Here is a 19181-nt window from a genome sequence, read left to right on the forward strand (position 1 = left end):
CTGGGAGTGTGAGGTCACCTAAGGTGACCGCCTAATTAGAGAGCCACCTCTGCATGCCGCACAGGGAGCCACCGGCAGGTCTGAATAATGTGCCCGGGTCTCAGGCGGGCAGAGACCCAGACACGTTTCAAAACCCGTACTATCTGGGTCAATCCTGGACAGGTGGCAACCCTAGTTAGGACGGCTCTCATAGGGAACCATTGATTTATACACCTCATACGACATGTGCTCCCAAAGTCAGAGTGTATGTCACGCCAGTGTGAACCGGGCCTAAAACCAAGAAGCTGATTGGTTACTAGGCACAGCGGCACTAGATTTTGCGTGCTCCTGTTTAAGGCTGGGTTCAATGTCTGCGGCCACGGTTCCCAGCATGTGGTCCGGTGCGTCCCTGTTCACCGGTTTAGGTGCGAATCAGGTCCGAATGTTTGCCTGAATTCGCACCTGAACCGAACCCAAAGACACACCGGACCCTTTTGGAATGCAGACCGCGGACTCCCCGGACATGTGTAAACCGGCTTCATTGCGAGTCGTGTGATGCATGTCACATGCATGTCATGCGAATTGGACGTAGGGAAACCCGCATCCAATTTGCACATACGTGAACCTGGCCTTAATAAATCCCCCTCTGTGCCTCTGTTTGATCTGCAGTTACCATGGTGCTGCACATGATCAGTTATGACACCAGCCATATGATAGCTTGACAGCTTAGTTGACAGCACAAGCAACTGTGACAGCTCTCATTCAGGAAAACTGTTAAATCAATGGGTTTAGTTTCACTTTGAAATTCAAATGTTAATATGCCAGTTAACCCCTTGTGTTCCAGACTGAAATCACCCTTTGTTAGCAGGAAGTTTTGGAGTTATTAGTGCTGTGATAGTATGACTGACAATTATTCTGTTATGCAGCACAGTACCCAAATTAACCACTTAATGACCAGGCCTTCTCTCACACTCACACATGTTTACATGTAAAAAAACTGCTTTTTTTTTTTTTGTTGCTAGAAAATTACTTTTTTTTTTTTTTTTAGCAGAGGCCCTAGAAAATAAAATGGTGGATTTTGCATTTTTTTGTTTTTTTATGTCACGCGGTATTGGCGGTTTTTAGAATGCACATTTTTTTTGGGGGGGATATACACATAGTTACATAGTTAGTCAGGTTGAAAAATTACACAAGTCCATCTAGTTCAGGGGTCTTCAAAGTATGGCCCTCCAGTTGTTCAGGAACTACAATTCCCATCATGCCTAGTCATGTCTGTAAATGTCAGAGTTTTACAATGCCTCCTGGGATATGTAGTTCCACAACAGCTGGAGGGCGGTAGTTTAAAGATTCCTGATCTAGTTCAACCATAAAAATAAATAAAATAAAAAATAATATCATACAATCCCATATACTCAATCCTATACCCACAGTTGATCCAGAGGAAGGTGAAAACCCCAGCAAAGCATGATCCAATTTGCTACAGCACAAATTCCTTCCTGATCCCCCGATAGGCAATCAGATTTTCCCTGGATCAACTTTACCTATAAATTATACACTTTAAAGAATTTTTTTTTTTAATCTCTTTTTTTAATTGAGTTTTTCATCAAACATACAGCACTTGCCCACGCAGGGACAGGACCAATTGGTCCCAGTGTACAAAAACATCGAAAACATAAGAACAAAAACACTTTAATGAATTTTAATGCACACAAACACAATATGATGCCCAAATTATTTATAAAATATATAAGACGCTGTTAAGCTGAGTAAATAGATATGTAACATGTTAAGCTTCAATATTGTGCATGAAATGAGAATGGCGCAAAACTACGGTATTCAAAAATCTTCATAGGTGATGCTTTAAAAGCCTTTACGGGTTACCACCAGTGGAGAGTTACACAGGAGGTCTGGTGCTAGAATTATTGCTCTCATTCTGACATTCGCGACGATACCTCACATGTGTGCCGTGTTTACGTATGCGTGCGGGACCAATACACGCGTTTGCCTTTTGCACGCAACCACGAGCGCACAGGGGCGCTTTCTTTTTTTTTTTTTTTCTTTTTTTTTTTTACTTTGTTTCTTTAAATTTATTTTTTTTGTTTATCACTTTTATTTCTGTTACAAGGAATGTAAATATCCCCTGTGCCAGCAATAGGCATGTCAGAGGTACTCTTTATGGAGAGATCTGGGGCCTATCAGATGGCTTTTACAAAATCAGCTGATCACCTCTTGGAAAAAAAACAATAGTGAATGCTGCAGTGATAGAGAAGTGATAGATCAGAACCCCTGTGGGGTTTTTTATTGCGGTCTGCGCCCCCTGTCAGGGAGATTCACCCACTCTATTTATCCTGGAGACTATTATCCCCAAAAGTGAAAGAAAATCCTACATTTTAAGTTGTCACCCACACAGGAAGAAGAGGGAAATCTTCTGGGGACACTAGTTCTGGTGACAACCAGGAATTCCCTCAATTTGGTAGAATTTCCTCTCACTTCCTGATGTGGCTATGGGACAGGAAGTGAGAGGAAATCTCATAGATGACCATAAAAATAAAAACTGACAGGGGTTATCACCTTCCCCTACTTTAAATAAAAAAAAAAAAAAGTTTTGCCTTCAGTTTTCTTTAACGTGGAACAGATCATGGCCGCCGTCTTGTTTTTCACTTGTGAATCCCACGTCTTCTTGCTTTGGCCACTGATGAGGTGCCTCTCATGCATGCGTGCCAGTCAGGCATCAGGGCAGATCCTAACACTATTGTCGGGATAATTCCAGAGCCTGTGGTGTTAGAGAAGATCATGAGTACTTGCACTCTTTTGAGCCACAGGCTTTGGCCATGCTTCTCTTTGAAACTCATATCTATTCTATTTGCAACTACATTTTTTAGGGATGGAATTAGGTTTTAAGATACCACTGCTCATTTCTATTATAGGAGAGGGGTCACAACGACAGGAAGTGAGAAAAATCTGCCCAGTGGGGTCACAGACAGAAGTGAATCCCAGACAGAATGTAAATTCGCTCTTGTTTCGCTGTAGTCCAGGCTCTGCTCTGCCCCCTGCTGCATTATCAGTGGAGAGGCAGCACGCGTACACACACCAGACTGAGCTGCAGTGTCCTGGCAGCAACCTCGCGGCGCGCAAGGGTTAACAGCTTTACCTCTACACGTAGGTCACCGAGGGAGGAGCCAGAGCGCGGGAGTCGCCAAACGATTGGCCGCGACACACGCCAATCGCCGGGAATCTCCCGTCAATTCCCTCCTCCTTCGACCCAATTGGCCGTCTCCTTATCGTCTTTTTTTTTTCTTTTTCTCTCACAAGCAAAGCCCGCCTTCTCTATTCCGAGCGACGATTGGACAGGCCGCGGGATTCTCGCTTGCGATTGGCCTCGGCGGCTGTCAGTCAGACGAGACGTCAGGTGGCTGGGCTACCCGCGGCTCTAGCTGCCTCTGCTTTTTGGCTTGGCAGGCTGTGACTGGTCCGGACGGCAGCAGCAGCAGCGGCGGTGGCGGCTCGGAGCCGTGTCTGTGGATTGTTGTGGCTGACCTCGGCCGTTCTCTCGGGTGGTGGTTGGTGTTGCCGGGCCTGGGACGTGGAGCTGTGTGTGAGAAGCGCCATCCCGGGGAGAGGAGCGTGTGTCAGGGGGGGATGGTGTGGCCGGTGTTGGGGCTCCATTGAGCGCTCCCCTCATCTCACCTGACCCACCCCTCCCCCTCATTGTTGTCAGGGTGAGGAGAGGCGCCTGGCCTGGGCAGCTTGTCCTGTCTGTCCTCCTCCCTCCTCTCCATCATCATCCTCCTCCTCCATGCTCCTGTAGTTCCCCTGTGTGTGTATATGTCCTTCCTGGGAGGCTGGCCTGTAGCTGCTCTCTCCCAGGCTAGAGGAGGATGTGGGATGGAAGGGCCAGGCTGTCCTTTACTTTCTGAATCCTGGGTCAGATCAGGCTGGGGGGGTCAGAGCAGACAGCAGTGTGTCCCTGGAAGCAGCCCATGTCCCTGGGGGAGGAGGATGATGGAGTTCTAGTATTGATTTAGGACACTGTGGTGTTTGGGGGGTGGGGGGGTTGGGTAGAATCCTTGTGCGCCGGATACTTTTTTCTTTTTTTTTGTTTTTGTTATTGTTGTGTTCTAATATTGCTGTCACCGGATTTGTGTAGGATGGTGGCCTCCTCCCCGGAGCGTATGGCCCAGTGACCACATCCAGCGATCGCTTCCGGAGGGCATTTTCTGTGAATGTCTCTTTGCGGCGCGGCTGCCAATGCAAAAATGATGGCGGCGTACAACGGGGGCGCGTCAGCGGCGGCTGGGGCTCATCACCATCATCATCACCACCACCACCACCTGGCCCACCTGCCCCCTCCTCACCTGCACCATCATCACCACCTCCATCCCCAGCATCACCTGCACCCCGGTTCCGCTGCCGCCGTGCACCCCGTGCAGCAGCAGCACGTCGCTTCGTCCTCCGCCTCATCGGCCGCTGCGGCAGCTGCCGCCGCAGCGGCGGCCATGCTCAACCCCGGCCAGGCCCAGCCGTACTTTCCGTCGCCCGCCCCGGGACAGGCGCCGGGGCCGGCGGCAGCCGCGGCTCCCGCTCAGGTGCAGGCGGCGGCGGTGAAGGCTCATCATCATCATCAGCATGCTCATCATGCCCAACAACTGGATATCGAACCTGATCGGCCCATCGGATACGGAGCTTTCGGTGTTGTCTGGTGAGTGCGAAACTTTCTTCAAATTAAATTTATACATCGCTACCACAAAGGGAGGATTAAAGCAAAACGTTACTGCATCTGACCACCAAAAACCCTGTTTAATTCATTTTTGATATTCAAAGCCAACCCCCCCCCATCCATACATGTTGCCATGCTTTTATTTTGTTGAGAAATAACTTGGAACCCCCCCACTCCCTTTAATCCTTATGCTGCTAGCATTAGTAAATAGAAAGTATATCATATTTACTTGTTCAACTGTTTTTTTTTTTACACTTCAGTTACTTTTTCTGGTTTCCAGGCCTAGGCTAATGATGTCACACATCCCAGAAGTCTTCAGGGAGGAGGGGTTTTCTGAGAAAACCCTTCCTGAAGACTCCTGGGATGTATGACATCATTTGCCTAGGCCTGGAAACCAGGAAGTAACTAAAGAAATGTAAAAACAGTAATATGTTACACCCTGAATGAGGTGAACTTATCCTTTAAGAAAATTTAAATACGCTGATTGGCTGCTTTTTGGCAGAGGCACCAGTTGTGATATAACTTACTCAGACACTTTTTATTAGTCCAACCCCCCCCGTCTGTATTTACAAGGGAGGGGATTTTGGTTTTCTAAAACAATGGCTATTTCTGTTTGAAGTATATCTAAAGGCAAATCTTGGAGAGGGATTGGAACACTTGTGAGCTGGTAATTGCTGTCTGTGTCCCCATTAGAGTGATTCACCCTCCTTATTTGTTCTGGTGACTGCTCTGAGAGCAAATTCTGAGTTGTCGTCAGAACATGAATAAGGGGAAATCCTCCAATTGGGGACACTAGTTTTAATGGCAGCCAGGGAGTCCCTCGCTTTTGGAGGGATTTCCTGTTTGGATATGAGGCAGGAAGTAACAAGAAATCTCCCCAATGGGACACGGAATAACCTGACGAGTTATAACCCTTCCCAACTCTATCCAAATTGAAATAAAAAGTTTTGGCTTTAGTTCAAAGTAGAGCTGCACGAGTAATCGTTAAAGAATCGTTATCGCCATTCTACCTCCCTCCCGTTCTTAAAAACATTTCCTCTATTCAGTGCAGAGAGTTCTCTGCTCAAGCCGACAGCTGTCAAAAAAGAACAGGCAGCCTGGCAAGTTTCTCACAACATTGCTTAGGGGAGATAAAGAGAAACATTGTAACACTTTTCAGATCAAAGGAATGAGGTCAGTTTAAAGACAACCTTTTTCTGACACTTGTTTCTTAGGCCCCTTTCACACGATCGGATCGTTCAGGTCCGCCTGTCAGTTTTGACGGCGGACCTGAACGGGCGATCCATGTTAGCCTATGGAGCGACGGATGTCAGCAGAGATATGTCCGCTGACATCTGACCCCGTCCGGTCCGCTAAAAGCAGAAGGCCCTACGTCCAGGTCTGTCGCTATTGGATCGGGTGAGATCTGATGAAAACGGACATGCTGCCCGTTTTCGTCCGATCTCTCCATAGGCGGCAGCGGCGCCTGACAAGCCCCTCCCCGCTCAGTGAGCAGAGAGGGACCTGTCATCCGCCGGCTCAGCGGAGATCAATGGACTGATCTCCCGCTGAGCCGGCGGGCTCCGTAGAAACGGAGTCTGCCTCGTGTGAAAGGGGGCTTACAAGTTAAAAATTTCTATTTTTTGCTAGAAAATTACTGGAAAAAAAAAATATATATATAATATTATTACAATAGAATAAGATGGTGATTGTTGCAATATTTTATTTCACACTGTATTTGTGCAGCGGTCTTTCAAACGCAGTTTGGGGAAAAAAAAACACTTTAATGGATTAAAAAAAAAAAAAAAAAAAAAAAGCTAAACTGTATAGTTAGCCCAAATTTTTTTTTTTCTTTAGTATAATGTGAAAGATGATGTTGCGCTGCAAGAATCGTGATCTTTATTCTAAGCACAAATCATGATTCTCATTTTAGCCAGAATCGTGCAGCTCTAGTTCAAAGTAATATTAAACTCTCAGTGTTTTTAACACATTGAGCACAAGAAAATAAACATTTTCCAGTAAACTGTTTACTAAAATTCTTACCCCAGCACTTGCGGTTTACAACTTTTAATGCTGCTGGCTCCTGCTCTCTCAGTTTTGCTTCCCTGAACTTCTGGTCTTTACAGGAAAGAGTTAATATTGGATGGTGCAGTTTCCAGCCAGTCTGTTAGCTTGGGGGAGGGAGTAGAAGGGGAGTGTCTCACCATCCTAGGCTGTGGGTCCTGTGTTTGGGTTGGTGCACTCAGTGTAGGGATGCTGCAAGAGAAAGGAGCTACCCTGAAACAGGAAACCTGGGATAGTGATAAATGGCATTGGTTAAACTGCAACATGGGCAAGGATTAAATGAGAGAGATGCTGCAAACTCACTGATTAAATCAGCTGCTGGAAGTGCTTCAAAATGTGAGGGCTTAATATCACTTTAAGTTTGAAGAACAGTACATAGCATTTTGCTTTGCCGGGGTCAATAACACACGGCGCCACTGGAACAGTCAGCAAACGCTGGTTAATTATTTTGAGACGTTCCCGTTAAAGTATTTCAGGTAATGTTCTATGCAATTATTGAAGTCCGTTTCATGTTTTTCCTGTTCTGTGTAAAGGACCTTGATCGGTGGCAGGCTGGCATTGTACATGTTTTGGTGTCAGATACAGATGAGAATTTTTCCCTTGGCAGAGGGGCCCCTATTTCAGGAGAATGAAATGTTTATAGTGTTTGATTACTTCAGAGCGTTGGGATGGATGGCACATTATTGATCTGTTCTGGCATTGTGTTAGAGCAGAAACTGTTAATTTGCTCTGTTTTTAGAAGTCGCAGCTATGGCAGCATTGTGCACTTGTGATGTGTGCTTTTTGAAAGACTTTTTTTTTTTTTTTGACAGCCGCAAGAGTGGCTGGGAAATCCGCGATGTCATGGCTGATGGGTTAGCCCACTATGTGTCAGTTTGGGTCACTGTACAAAATTACAATCTGGCCATACAAACAACTTTCGATTTGCCAGAACTATGTAACATAAGGACCTACCTAAACGATCAGGCAGGCCCTTGCACTACATCGTTGATCGATCTAAATAAGATTGTACAGTCATATTGTAATGTGTCTTGTCAGCTTTACTAGGAGGAGCTAAATTGCTTCACAGCATGTGTTTGTCAAACGTCTGCTTCAGCTGAAGATGATTGGCTATGATACATTCCAGGCATTGTTATTTTCTTTGTTCAAATCTTGAGTCTTTCAGTTCATTTGCACTTTTTATCCCATCTGTGTGCTTTAGCTAGACGATGGATGGAGCTGAGCTTTCTTTTCTGAGGTGATTAGAAATTCCATAATACATTTGATGCCAACAGACACCTGCTAGTTAGTGTACCGTATATATTCGAATATAAGCCGAGGCACCTAATTTTACCACAAAAAACTGGGAAAACTTATTGACTTGAGTATAAGCCTAGGGTGAGAAATGCGCAGCTACTGTAAGTGGAAAAGAGGGTCAACAATGCCCATTTGTATGCCTCACTGTGCCCATTTGCAGCCATAGGTCCCCAGAACTTCAAACTCGGCAGTTAAGGGTTCCTAGATGCCCCCTAGCAGCCAAAATTTGGGGTCTCTGGACCCAAAGGGTACTGAAATGACATTGCTGTAAATAGACACAGTTGTCCGACTTTGGGGCCCCGTATCTTGGGGCCGCTTGGTGCTATGAACCCCAAATTTGGTGTGCAAACCCAGTGGAACTAGCACTACAACATATCCAAGCTGGGGTTCCTAGCACCAAGTGGCCCCGAGATACGGGGCCCCAAACTCGGTTCGGAAAATGTCAAGCACTTTTCTGCAGCAGAGAATGACATTTTCAGAACCGACTTTGAGGCCCCATATCTAGGCGCCACTTGGTGCTAGGAACCACAGCTTTGGATATGTTATAGTTTGCACACCAAATTTGGGGTTCCTAGCACCAAGTGGTCCCAAGATATGAGGCCCCAAAATCGGTTCGGAAAATGTCATTCTTTACACCAGAAAAGTGCTTGACTCAAGTATAAGTCGAGGGGGGGCACTTTCAGCACAAAAAAAGTACTGAAAAACTTGGCTTATACTCGAGTATGTATGGGTATGTATATTTATTTTTTTCTGTCTGTGTACAGTTGGGGAAATGTATCTTCATTTGCTGTCTCAGGCATGCAACAGAGAGAGGAAAAATCCCAAACAGATAGGAATGCTCCTCTTAGTTGTCCCTGAAACAAATTTCCCTGTCATATAACTTTCTCTTGTTGGAGGCAACTCTAATGCCGCGTACACACGGTCGGACTTTTCGTCTACAAAAGTCCAACGGACGCTGACGGACTAAAGCTGGCTGGTAATCCGATCGTGTGTGGGCTTCTCCGGACTTTCAACGGACTTTTTTAGCCTCAAATCCAACGGACTTTAGATTTGAAACATGCTTCAAATCTTTACGTCGTAAGTACGACGGACCCCGAAATCCGCTCGTCTGTGTGCTAGTCCGACGGACAAAAACCCATGCTAGGGCAGCTACTGGCTATGAACTTCCTTATTTTAGTCCGGTGTACGTCATCACGTACGAATCCGTCGGACTTTTGTGTGGTCGTGTGTAGGCAAGTCCGTTCGTAAGAAAGTCTGCCGCAAGTCCGCCGAAGGTACGTCGGAAGTCTGTCGGACAGGCTGTCGGACTTTTGTAGACGAAAAGTCCGACCGTGTGTACGCGGCATAAATCTTTGGATTTCCACTTTTCTGTTTTTTTTTTTTTTTTTTCCACGCTTTCTGTTTTGGTGACAATAGTCAGAGATGAGGCTCTTCACAGAAAGAAAGCAAAAAAAAAAAAAAACACGTTATAATAGAGGGTCTAACACCTCCACACTATCAAACTAAAAATGATTTGCATAATTAATGTTATGTTTATATTAAACTGTTTCACCTTTTAGGGACCAAGATAGATGGAGAAGCTGGGGGGGTAAGCATTTTTTCGCGGGCAATTTGTCAGGGCAATGGCTGATGTTAGTGCTTCAGTCATCCCGGCACCATGGTTGGTAGGGTGTTCAGGATGATTGAAGTGCATTCTTTCTATCATTACATTGTAATATAAAATTAGTTCAACTCACCATAATGCAGAATCAGTGGGAGCCACGCTGCCTGCCACCAGATGGGGATGTCGCTTGGCATGCTGCCTGCCAGCAGAATGGGGATTGCCACAGTTACCTGGCTGCTACCCAAAAAATATCAGTTTGTCAGTAAATTTAAATAATGTAAAATCAAGCACCTCCCCCCCCCCCTGCGCACGCTCAGGTTTAATTTGAACCTTTTAATAATGTACCATTTGATAATGTGCATCCAAATCAAAGGAAAGGTTTTCGGACTTACAGCTCTTAAGATTAGCCATCCCCCTTTTTCAAGGGACCAAAAGTAATTGGACAATTGAATCAAAAGCTGTTTCATGGCCAGGTGTGTGCTACTCCTTTTATTTCTTCATCAGTTAGATCCCTTTCACACTAGGCCGGTGGAGGGGCTCCGTGCTAGTTTTAGCGGCGCTATGCAGCTGCTAGCAGGCCGCTTTTTTAACCCCCGCTAGTGGCCCGAGGAAAGGGTTAATAGTGCCTGAAAAGCGTTTTGCAGGCGCTTCAGCAGTGGTGCCCCTTTATTTCAATGGGCAGGGGTTGTGTATACAGCGATCCTGCACCGCCCCAAAGATGCTGCTTGTGGGACTTATTTTCCTGTCCTGCCAGCGCACTGCCCCAGTGTGAAAGCACTAGGGCTTGAGTTGATTCTAAGGGGTTTATTTACTAAAGGCAATCGACTTTGCACTACAAGTGCACTTGCAAGTGCAGTCGCTATAGATCTGAGGGGGACATGCAAGGAAAATAAGAAACAGCATTTTTGCTTGCACATGATTGGATGATACAATCAGCAGCGCTTCCCCTAATTTCATAGCTTCCCCTCAGATCTACAGCGACTGCACTTGCAGTGCACTTGTAGTGCAGAGTGGATTTGCCTTTATTAAATCAACCCCTAAGTGTGGTATTTGCATTTGGAATCTATTGCTACAAACCTGCATGCATTCAAAGGAGCTGTCTATGCAAATGAAACAGACCATTGTAAGGTTTCAAAAACAAAACCCATTCATCAGAAAGATAGCAGCAACATTAGTAGTGGCCAAATCAACAGTTTGGTACATTCTGAGGAAAGAATGCACTGGTGAGCTCAGCAACATAAAAAGGCCTGGAAATCCATGTATAACAACAGTGGTGGATGATCGCAGGATCTTCTCTGGTAAAGGAAAAATTCAATCACAACATCCAGACAAGTGAAGGACACTCTGTAGGAGGTGGGCGTATCATTGTCAAAGTCTACAATCAAGAGAAGACTTCATTAGAGCAAATACAGAGGGTTCACCACAAGATGCAGACATTCATAAGCCTGAAGAATATAAAAGCCGTTTTAGATTTTGCCAAAAACCATCTTAAAAAAAAATTAAAAATGCCAGACCGGTTCTGGAAAAGCATTCTTGGGATGGATGAAACTAAAATCTAAAATGAATCTGTACCAGACTGACGGGAAGAAAAAGCTCATGATCCAAAGCACGCAACGTCATCTGTAAAACATGATTCAGGCAGTGTGATGGCATGGGCATGCAGTGGCACTGGGTCATTGGTGTTTGATAAGACCGAAGCAGCTGGATGAATTCTGCAGTTTAGAGATATACTGTCAGCCCAGATTCAGCCAAATGCAGCAAAGTTGATTGGACGCCGCTTCACAGTACAGAGGGATAATGATCCAAAACACACTGCAAAAGCATCCCAGGAGCTTTTGAAGGAAAAGAAGTTGAATATTCTGCAATGGCCGAGTCAATCACCTGATCTTAACCCAATTGAGCATACATTTCACTTGCTGAAGGCAAAACTAAAGACAGACAGACCCACAAAGAACAACTGAAGACAGCTGCAGTTAGAGCCTGGCAAAGCATCAGAAAAGGAGGAAGCCCAGTCTTTGGTAATGTCCATGGGTTCCAGACTTCAGGCAGTCATCGCCAGTAAAAGATTCTCAACAAAATATTAAAATAACATTTTATTATTCTATTCATTTGTCCAATTACATTTGAGCCCCAGAAAATGGGGGTACTGTCTATAAATAGGGGTTGCAGTTCCTAAAATTTGTACTTGATATTTATGTTCAACCCCTTGAATTAAAGCTGAAAATCTGCACTTCAAATTCATTTTGGCTCTGTATGCCACCAGAATGAAATAAAAACGAAACAATCCAAAAGTATGAAAATTTGTGCCTGTGTCCAAATATATATGGACCTAACTGTAGGCTGGACCAATGTAGCTATGTATAAACAGTGCATCCGGAAAGTATTCACAGCGCTTCACTTTTTCCACGTTTTATGTTACAGACTTATTCCAAAATTAATTTAAATTGATGATTTTCCTTAATTCTACAAACAATACCCCATAAAGACAATGTGAAAGAAGTTTGTTATGAAATCTTTACAAATTTATTAAAAATTGGGGGGGGGGAATCACGTACATAAGTTTTCATAACTTTGCCAAAATTGAGCTCAGGTGCATCTTTTTTCCACTGATCATCCTTGATATTTCTACAACTTGATTGGAGTCCACCTGTGGTAAATTCAGTTGATTGGACATGAATTGGAAAGGCACACACCTGTCTAAATAAGGTCCCAGTTAACCGTGCATGTCAGAGCACAAACTAAGCCTTGAAGTCCAAGGAATGGTCTACAGTTCTCCGAGATAGGATTGTACTGAGGCACAGATGTGGTGAAAGGTACAGAAACATTTCTGCAGCATTGAAGGTCCCATTGAGCACAGTGGCCTCAATCATCTGTAAATCGAGGTTTGGAATCACCAGGACTCTTCCTGGCCAAACTAAGTGATCAGGGGAGAAGGTCCTTAGTCAGGGAGGTGAAAAAGAACCCAATGGTCGTCTGACAGCTCCAGTTCTGGAGAAAGGAGAACCTTCCAGAACTACAAGCATTTCTGTAGCACTCTAGCAATCAGGCCTGTATGGTAAAGTGGCCAGACAGAAGCCACTCCTTGGTAAAAAGCACGACAGCCCATCTGGAGTTTGCCCAAAGGCACCTGAAGGACTCTGACCATGACGCGTGGTGGTGGCAGCAGCATCATGCTCTGGGGATGTTTTTCAGCGGCAGGAACTGGGAGACTAGTGAGTATTGAGGGAAAGATGAATGCAGCAATGTACAGAGACATCCTTGGTGAAATCCAGCTCTAGGTCACTCTGGACCTCAGACTGGGCAAAGGTTCATCTTCCAAAAGGACAACGACCCTAAGCACACAGCCAAGATAACAAAGGGGTGGCTACAGGACAACTCTGAATGTCCTTGAGTGGCCCAGACTTGAACCAGATTGAACATCTGGAGAGATCTAAAAAAACGGCTGTGCACCGATGCGCCCTATCCAACCTGATGGAGCTTGAGAGGCCCTGCAAAGGAGAGAAACTGCCCAAAAATAGCTCCATCAGGTTGGATAGGGCGCATCGGTGCACAGCCGTTTTTTAGATCTCTCCAGATGTCTGCCAAACTTGTAGCATCATGCTCAAAAAGACTTGAAGCTGTAATTGGTGCCAAAGGTGCTTCAACAAGGTATTGCGGAAAGGCTGTGAATACCTATGTACATGGGATTATTTTTCGGGGGTGTTTTTTTTTTTTTTTTTTTTTTAAATATTTTTAATTTGCAAAGATTTCGAACTTTTCATATTGTCATTATAGGCTATTGTTTGTTTGTAGAATTTTTGAGGAAAATAATTATTTAATCCATTTTGGAATAAGGCTGTGACATAACAAAATGTGGAAAAAGTGAAGCGCTGTGATTACTTTCTGGATGCACTGTACCATACCTGGCTGACTCCGCTACTCCATTGATCTTCGCTTGCGTACTTTACCTTACTTAACCTTACCAAAACCGCAGGACCTCATAGAAATCTATGGGAAAATGCAGCTTACCTTCGCAAAATCCATAGGTTGGCTGTGCTTTAGCAAAAAATGCAGCCGGACAGTGTGAAGCGACCCTTACTTTCTTGATCAGCTTGACAGTCGGTAGTTGAAACCTACATAATTCCCTCAGTACATCTAGTTGGGAAAAGTTATTTCCTCTTATACAAATGTTGAAGTTTTCTTTTTATATTGTGATCACCATTTTGTTATCACTGGGCGGAATGTTATCTGTACATCCTGTAATAGATAAGATTTCTGTTTTTTTTCAGTGGTGTATATGAAATAATTTTTCTGTTTTTATACATACTAGTCTTTTTGATTATTTGTAGATGCTGGTGGGCTGAATATCATGCTGTTTTCTTGTATACCAAACACGTGGTGGGGGAAACCTTTTTGGTATTGAATTCTTACTACATGGTGATTTGAACCCATCAGCATTGTATTCATAGCTAAATTGTCAGTTTTGGGTTGACTGATGCTTAGAATTAGTGTTTTTACAGTCAGAAATACTTGATTTGATTGTAGCCGTACAGTCAGAAATAAAGATTTGTCGTCATACTTTTGAATTTCTATTTGTTAGTCTGTTTTTAATAAATAGAATGCTCTATAAGTTGGCAAACAGACATTTAGAAGAATCCACCAGGACCAACTGTTTTAATACTATGACACAGAATTGCCATGACTTTTGGATATAAACAGCCATGTCACCCAGTTCAGAGAGCTTGTTGGGATTACAGTGTTGTGTCTGGAAGCTCTCTGCATTCAGCACAAAACCCGGCTTTAGGAAAACCCTGATCACTGGAGAAACTCCTCATCACTCCTCAGACACGGGAGATTTAGTAAAACTGGTACGCAGGTCCGATGTGATTCCCAAAAGCATAGATTTGCATGTCATCTATTTAAAAAAAAAAAAAAAACAAAAACCCCCAAAGTATTAGATGTAACTTGTAGATGCCATTTGATTCGTTTTTTTACCACATTATTTTGGCAATGTTTGCTAAGGGTCTCTTGGTAAAGAGGGACTCTTCTTGGTTTGTTTTAGGATTCACCTTGACAAACTAATTACATTTCTGTTAATGAGGAAACCTTGCTATTCAGTTTCTGCGCAGAGCTTAGTGTGGAATGAATGTGAGTTCTGTATTTGTACCCAGGTCAGTATTTCCTTGTCTGTTAATTCTGACTTTTTTTTGCCATGATTAAAGTAATGTTTGTCAGGAGCCTTTAGTTAGAAATTGAGGTCAGATTTATTCCGCTACACATGCTAAAAGCTTATAAAAGGACAGCATGGGATTTCTTTGCTGTGACTTTTTTATATTATTTTATTTTCATTTATTTTTTTTATGACCAGTTAAATAGTGATTTTCCTAGTTTATGGTTTAAAGTGGCAGCTGCATGTAAGGACTGTTTTTGGATTTATGTGTATGCTTGTGAAATCTGAACTGCAAGCAAGCGTGTACAGTGTCTGATTATATGTGAACTATGACAAATTATTATTTGCAGCCAATTTTGTGATCCACAAACCCTCAAGAGACAACATAGCCAGCTCTTCAACCTCCAGTGTAGATGCCAGTAAAGTTTGGTCAAGAATGCAGAACCAGCCCAATGATAGACATCACTCTGCTCTGTCATCCTGACAGCACAGGTGCATGCAGCAAAATTTGATTGGCTGTTGGCGCTGGTCTGTATTCTCCAAGTTTGAGTTCTATTGTACAGGAATTACAAGTAGTTTAAAGCACTAGCTCCATTTTAAAGATACATTAAAGTAGAGTTCCAGCATACATCTAACTAAGCCTAAAACTGCTCTATTCCCTCTCCTATACAGATCTTTCTTCCACAGGTTAGTATACTTGCCTATTTTCAGACTGGTCTGGTCATGTGATCTCTCCTGTGTCAGCCAACACCAGCTGCAGGGGAGAGTAGAAGATTGCTCAATGCCTGAGCAGTGATGTCACCCATACACTTACTATGGATCATTTGTTGATGGCACTCCCTCCTCTCCTGAAGCTACGGCTGGCTATCACAGGGGAGCCGGCTCATGTGACCAGACCAGAGGCGCCTGAAAATATAAATAAATTAGCAGAGAGCTGGTCTATTGACAGCGCAGCTCTGCAAGTCTCTGCCTATGTGGAGAGGGGTGTGTGCCTTTCCTCCAATCAGCTGTCAGTGTGTATGTCCAGACTTCAAGAGGAACTGCAGTCTGCTCACATAATTTGTAATAAAAACATCTTTGCCATTCTGTAGCTTCCCTCCAACCACTTTGCATATTTTTATATGTACCGTGATTCTGTATTTGCCAAATATGCTGCAGAAATCTCCCTCCACTAAGTCTGGCTGGAATCATTTTAACTGTGGGTAGCTGAAGCTGCTTCCTGTTTACTTCCTGGATTTACAGACACAAACCACCTCCAGCTCTGCAGCTCACATTGGCCCTCTTATGACTCGTCAAACCCCCCCCCAGCAAACTTTCACAAGAGTGAGAGAGAGCGATGTGCATGTTATAAGCCTAGGCTAATGACCAGACAAACAGGAAGTGGGCTGTATAAAGTATTTACTGGGAGAAAAAAAAATATTTTACTATCCAAAGTTAAAACAACAAGGGCAGAAGATTTAATAGATGCAAAGATGGAAAAATGACTGAAGGTCCGCCTTCACTTCCAGTGCTGAACAGGAAGAAAATCTTTAACAAGGTGTGTACTTTGTAAAGAATATAGCAAGTTAAAGCAGGGGTCCACCTATCTATCGTGTGTTTTTTTTTTTTTTTTGAGTTCATTCACAAACTTTTCTTCTCATGATTATCTACTCATATGTTCTGTGTAATAAGTCCGCCTGTGTCCGATTTCGTTGTAAAGAATAACTTATAAAATTCACTGAAGGCGGTTTCCATCTTCATTGTGGGCATTTGAAGCCCACAAGCATGTATTTCCTGGATGCGGTGAATGCTGTGCTCCCAGCATTCACCGAGATGTTGTGATGACGCTGTTGCACAATGCATGCTGGGAAGCCTGAGACTAGCTCCCAGGGGACTGTGGGAGGTCTGGGAGAGGCTAGAAACACGCCTACTCCCATGGGAGGAAAACCAGGAAGTGCTAAGAAGATTAGAAAAAGATAATTACGGCGATTTAAATTTTTTTACACAGCATGTCAGCATCTAGGCAAGGAAGAGAATGCATAGAGATAATGTTCAAAATTTGGGTGGAACCCCACTTTAAGGACAACCTAATATACATGTAAAACTTATGTATGGAGATTTGTTTAATCTGTGTATCATCTGAGGCTGTTCACTTCACTGGATATATGTGAGGGTTTACATTCTCTTTAAAGAGTTCAGCTTAAGGCTCGGTTCACACTTGTGCGATGCGGGACCCCTGCTAATCCACTGCGGGTTCCTGCATCGCACCTGACTCGCACGGAAGTTCACACTGCCATACTAACTGCTGGGAGTGTCAATACAATGTTATCGACACACGCATTTCATCTTGCATATCGCACTGCGAACTGACAGTTCGCACATGAATGATCAAAACAATGATGGGGGGGGGAAAAAAAATAGGACAGCTTCACTAAATTGTGAACCACAGGTTAAGCATTTCTGAGCTTGCATATAAAAAAAATTCGACTTGGGCTGTCCACTATCTACTACCTATTTTAACTCGTTTCATAAAGCTTATGCCCCAGAATACATTGCTTGCAAGCAATTCAGCTGCAGCTTTGCTTATGACTTGATTGGTGAACAATGACATTGTAAAATAACCCATTCAATTTAAAATAGAAATGAGGCAAAACGTTTGTGTATAGATATATAAAAAATAAATGGCCTTTTTTGTCCTTCCTTTTTTTTTTCGATCTAATACCACCAAAAGAAAGCTCTATTTGGGGGGGGAAAAAAGGATGTCAGTTTTGGGTACAACGTCGCAAGACCGCGCAATTGTCAGTTAAAGCGACGCCGTGCCGAAACGTAGAAAGTGCTCTGGTCAGGAAGGGGGTAAATCATTCCGGGGCTGAAGTGGTTAAAGAGGAGTTCTGCTGAATTTTATTTTTTTTTTTTAAATGTCAGCAGCTACAAATACTGCAGCTGCTGACTTTTAAAATATGGACACTTACCTCTCCAGGGCGCCCACGATGTTGGCACCCGAAGCCGATCTGTCCCTCGGCTCTTGGGTGGAGGCGCCGCCATCTTCGGTAAGGGAATCGGGAAAGTGAAGCCTTGTGGCTTCACAGCCTGGTTCCCTACTGCGCATGCGCAAGCTGTGCGATCCCACTGATCCCTGCTGTGTCTCCCAGAAGACAGCGGGGGGGGGGGGTGCGGAGGAGGCACCGGACACGGTGTAGATATCTGCAGATACTGCAGTTATCTATGCCCGGAAGTGGGAGCAAACACCTGGATTATACAGGTATCTGCCCCCCTCCCCCCTGAAAGGTGCCAAATGTGACACCGGAGGGAGGGAGGATTCCGAAAAGCGGAAGATCCATTTTTGGGTGGAACTCCGCTTTGTTGATGCCTGTTCTTTCAAGATACAAATGTGTTCTGTCACACTGCATTGGGAAAAAAACAACTTGCAAGACACCTTTTTAAAGCTGAACATTGGCTTTTCTTACACTATACATAGTCTGTTGGGACAAGATGGCCCAAATGAACCATGCCCCTCACTAACATGAGGCTTCTGGATGTACGATATATATGCTTTATGTAGCTGAGCCTACTTGCAGCATACTGCACTGTGTTTTGGGTTCGAGCGGGACTTCCAGTCTCATAACCAGAACACAATGGAGTCTATCATAGCAGCACTTAGCCATTCAGAAAAAGTGATGTATTCTTGCAATAACTACAAAGCTTCCTCTGGCTGAGTCAGAGAGGCGAGCTGATGTCACAAACTCTGACTCAGCCAATCAGAAGAAGGTTTGTCTAAATTGCTAGAATATATTGCTTTCTCTGAATGGCTGAGCACCGATCAGGTACTCTATTGTATGAGACTTGAAGTCTTGGCTTGAACCCATATGATGTATGTAGCTGCAGCTACATACAGTTTATATCGCACATCCAGCAGCCTCTCATGGTAATGAGGGAAATGGTTCGTATGAACCATGTAAAGTGTTAAAGTGTAAGAAAAGCTGTAGTGCAATTTTAAGTGTACAGTTGAGATAAGCAAATAGAAATGACTAGGTTTTAGTGTGTGTGTGTGTGTGTGTGTGTGTGTGTGTGTGTGTATATATATATATATAAGTAATCGTAAAGACTGCCAAAACAATGTAAAATAACTTTTTTTTTTTTTTTCACTCACTGTCAGGCTCCATGCACACTGGGCTTAAAAAAACGTCTGTTCTCTTGGGAGTAAAAAACATTCATATAGAGCATTTTTTTGTACAAAGTCTAGATGAGTTTAGAAGAGTTTTTTTTTTTTTTAAGGTGTGTGTGGTGTGTTTGTTTATTTTTTTTTCTTTGCCAGTAAGCTTCAATCGGGAACGCGAACCATAAGTGCCGGTTCACACGGGCGACTTGTCAGGCGACCTAGTCGCCTGACAAGTCGCCTCCCGTTCTGTGCTACG

The 19181-nt window shown here is 43.9% G+C and overlaps 1 protein-coding gene across 1 annotated transcript in view; it reads left to right on the top strand.

The window, feature by feature from the left end:
- Positions 1 to 3318: 3318 nt before the first annotated feature.
- The window catches only part of NLK (nemo like kinase), a 307284-nt gene continuing 291421 nt past the window's right edge, over positions 3319 to 19181 (top strand). Inside the window, exon 1 of the mRNA XM_073616684.1 lies at positions 3319 to 4678. Coding sequence (XP_073472785.1) covers positions 4203 to 4678 — 476 coding nt within the window. The 5' untranslated portion in view covers positions 3319 to 4202. The remainder of the gene's footprint in view (positions 4679 to 19181) is intronic.

The sequence above is a fragment of the Aquarana catesbeiana genome, linkage group LG02 (genome assembly GCF_042186555.1).
Source record: "Aquarana catesbeiana isolate 2022-GZ linkage group LG02, ASM4218655v1, whole genome shotgun sequence".
NCBI classification, from domain to species: Eukaryota; Metazoa; Chordata; class Amphibia; order Anura; family Ranidae; genus Aquarana; species Aquarana catesbeiana.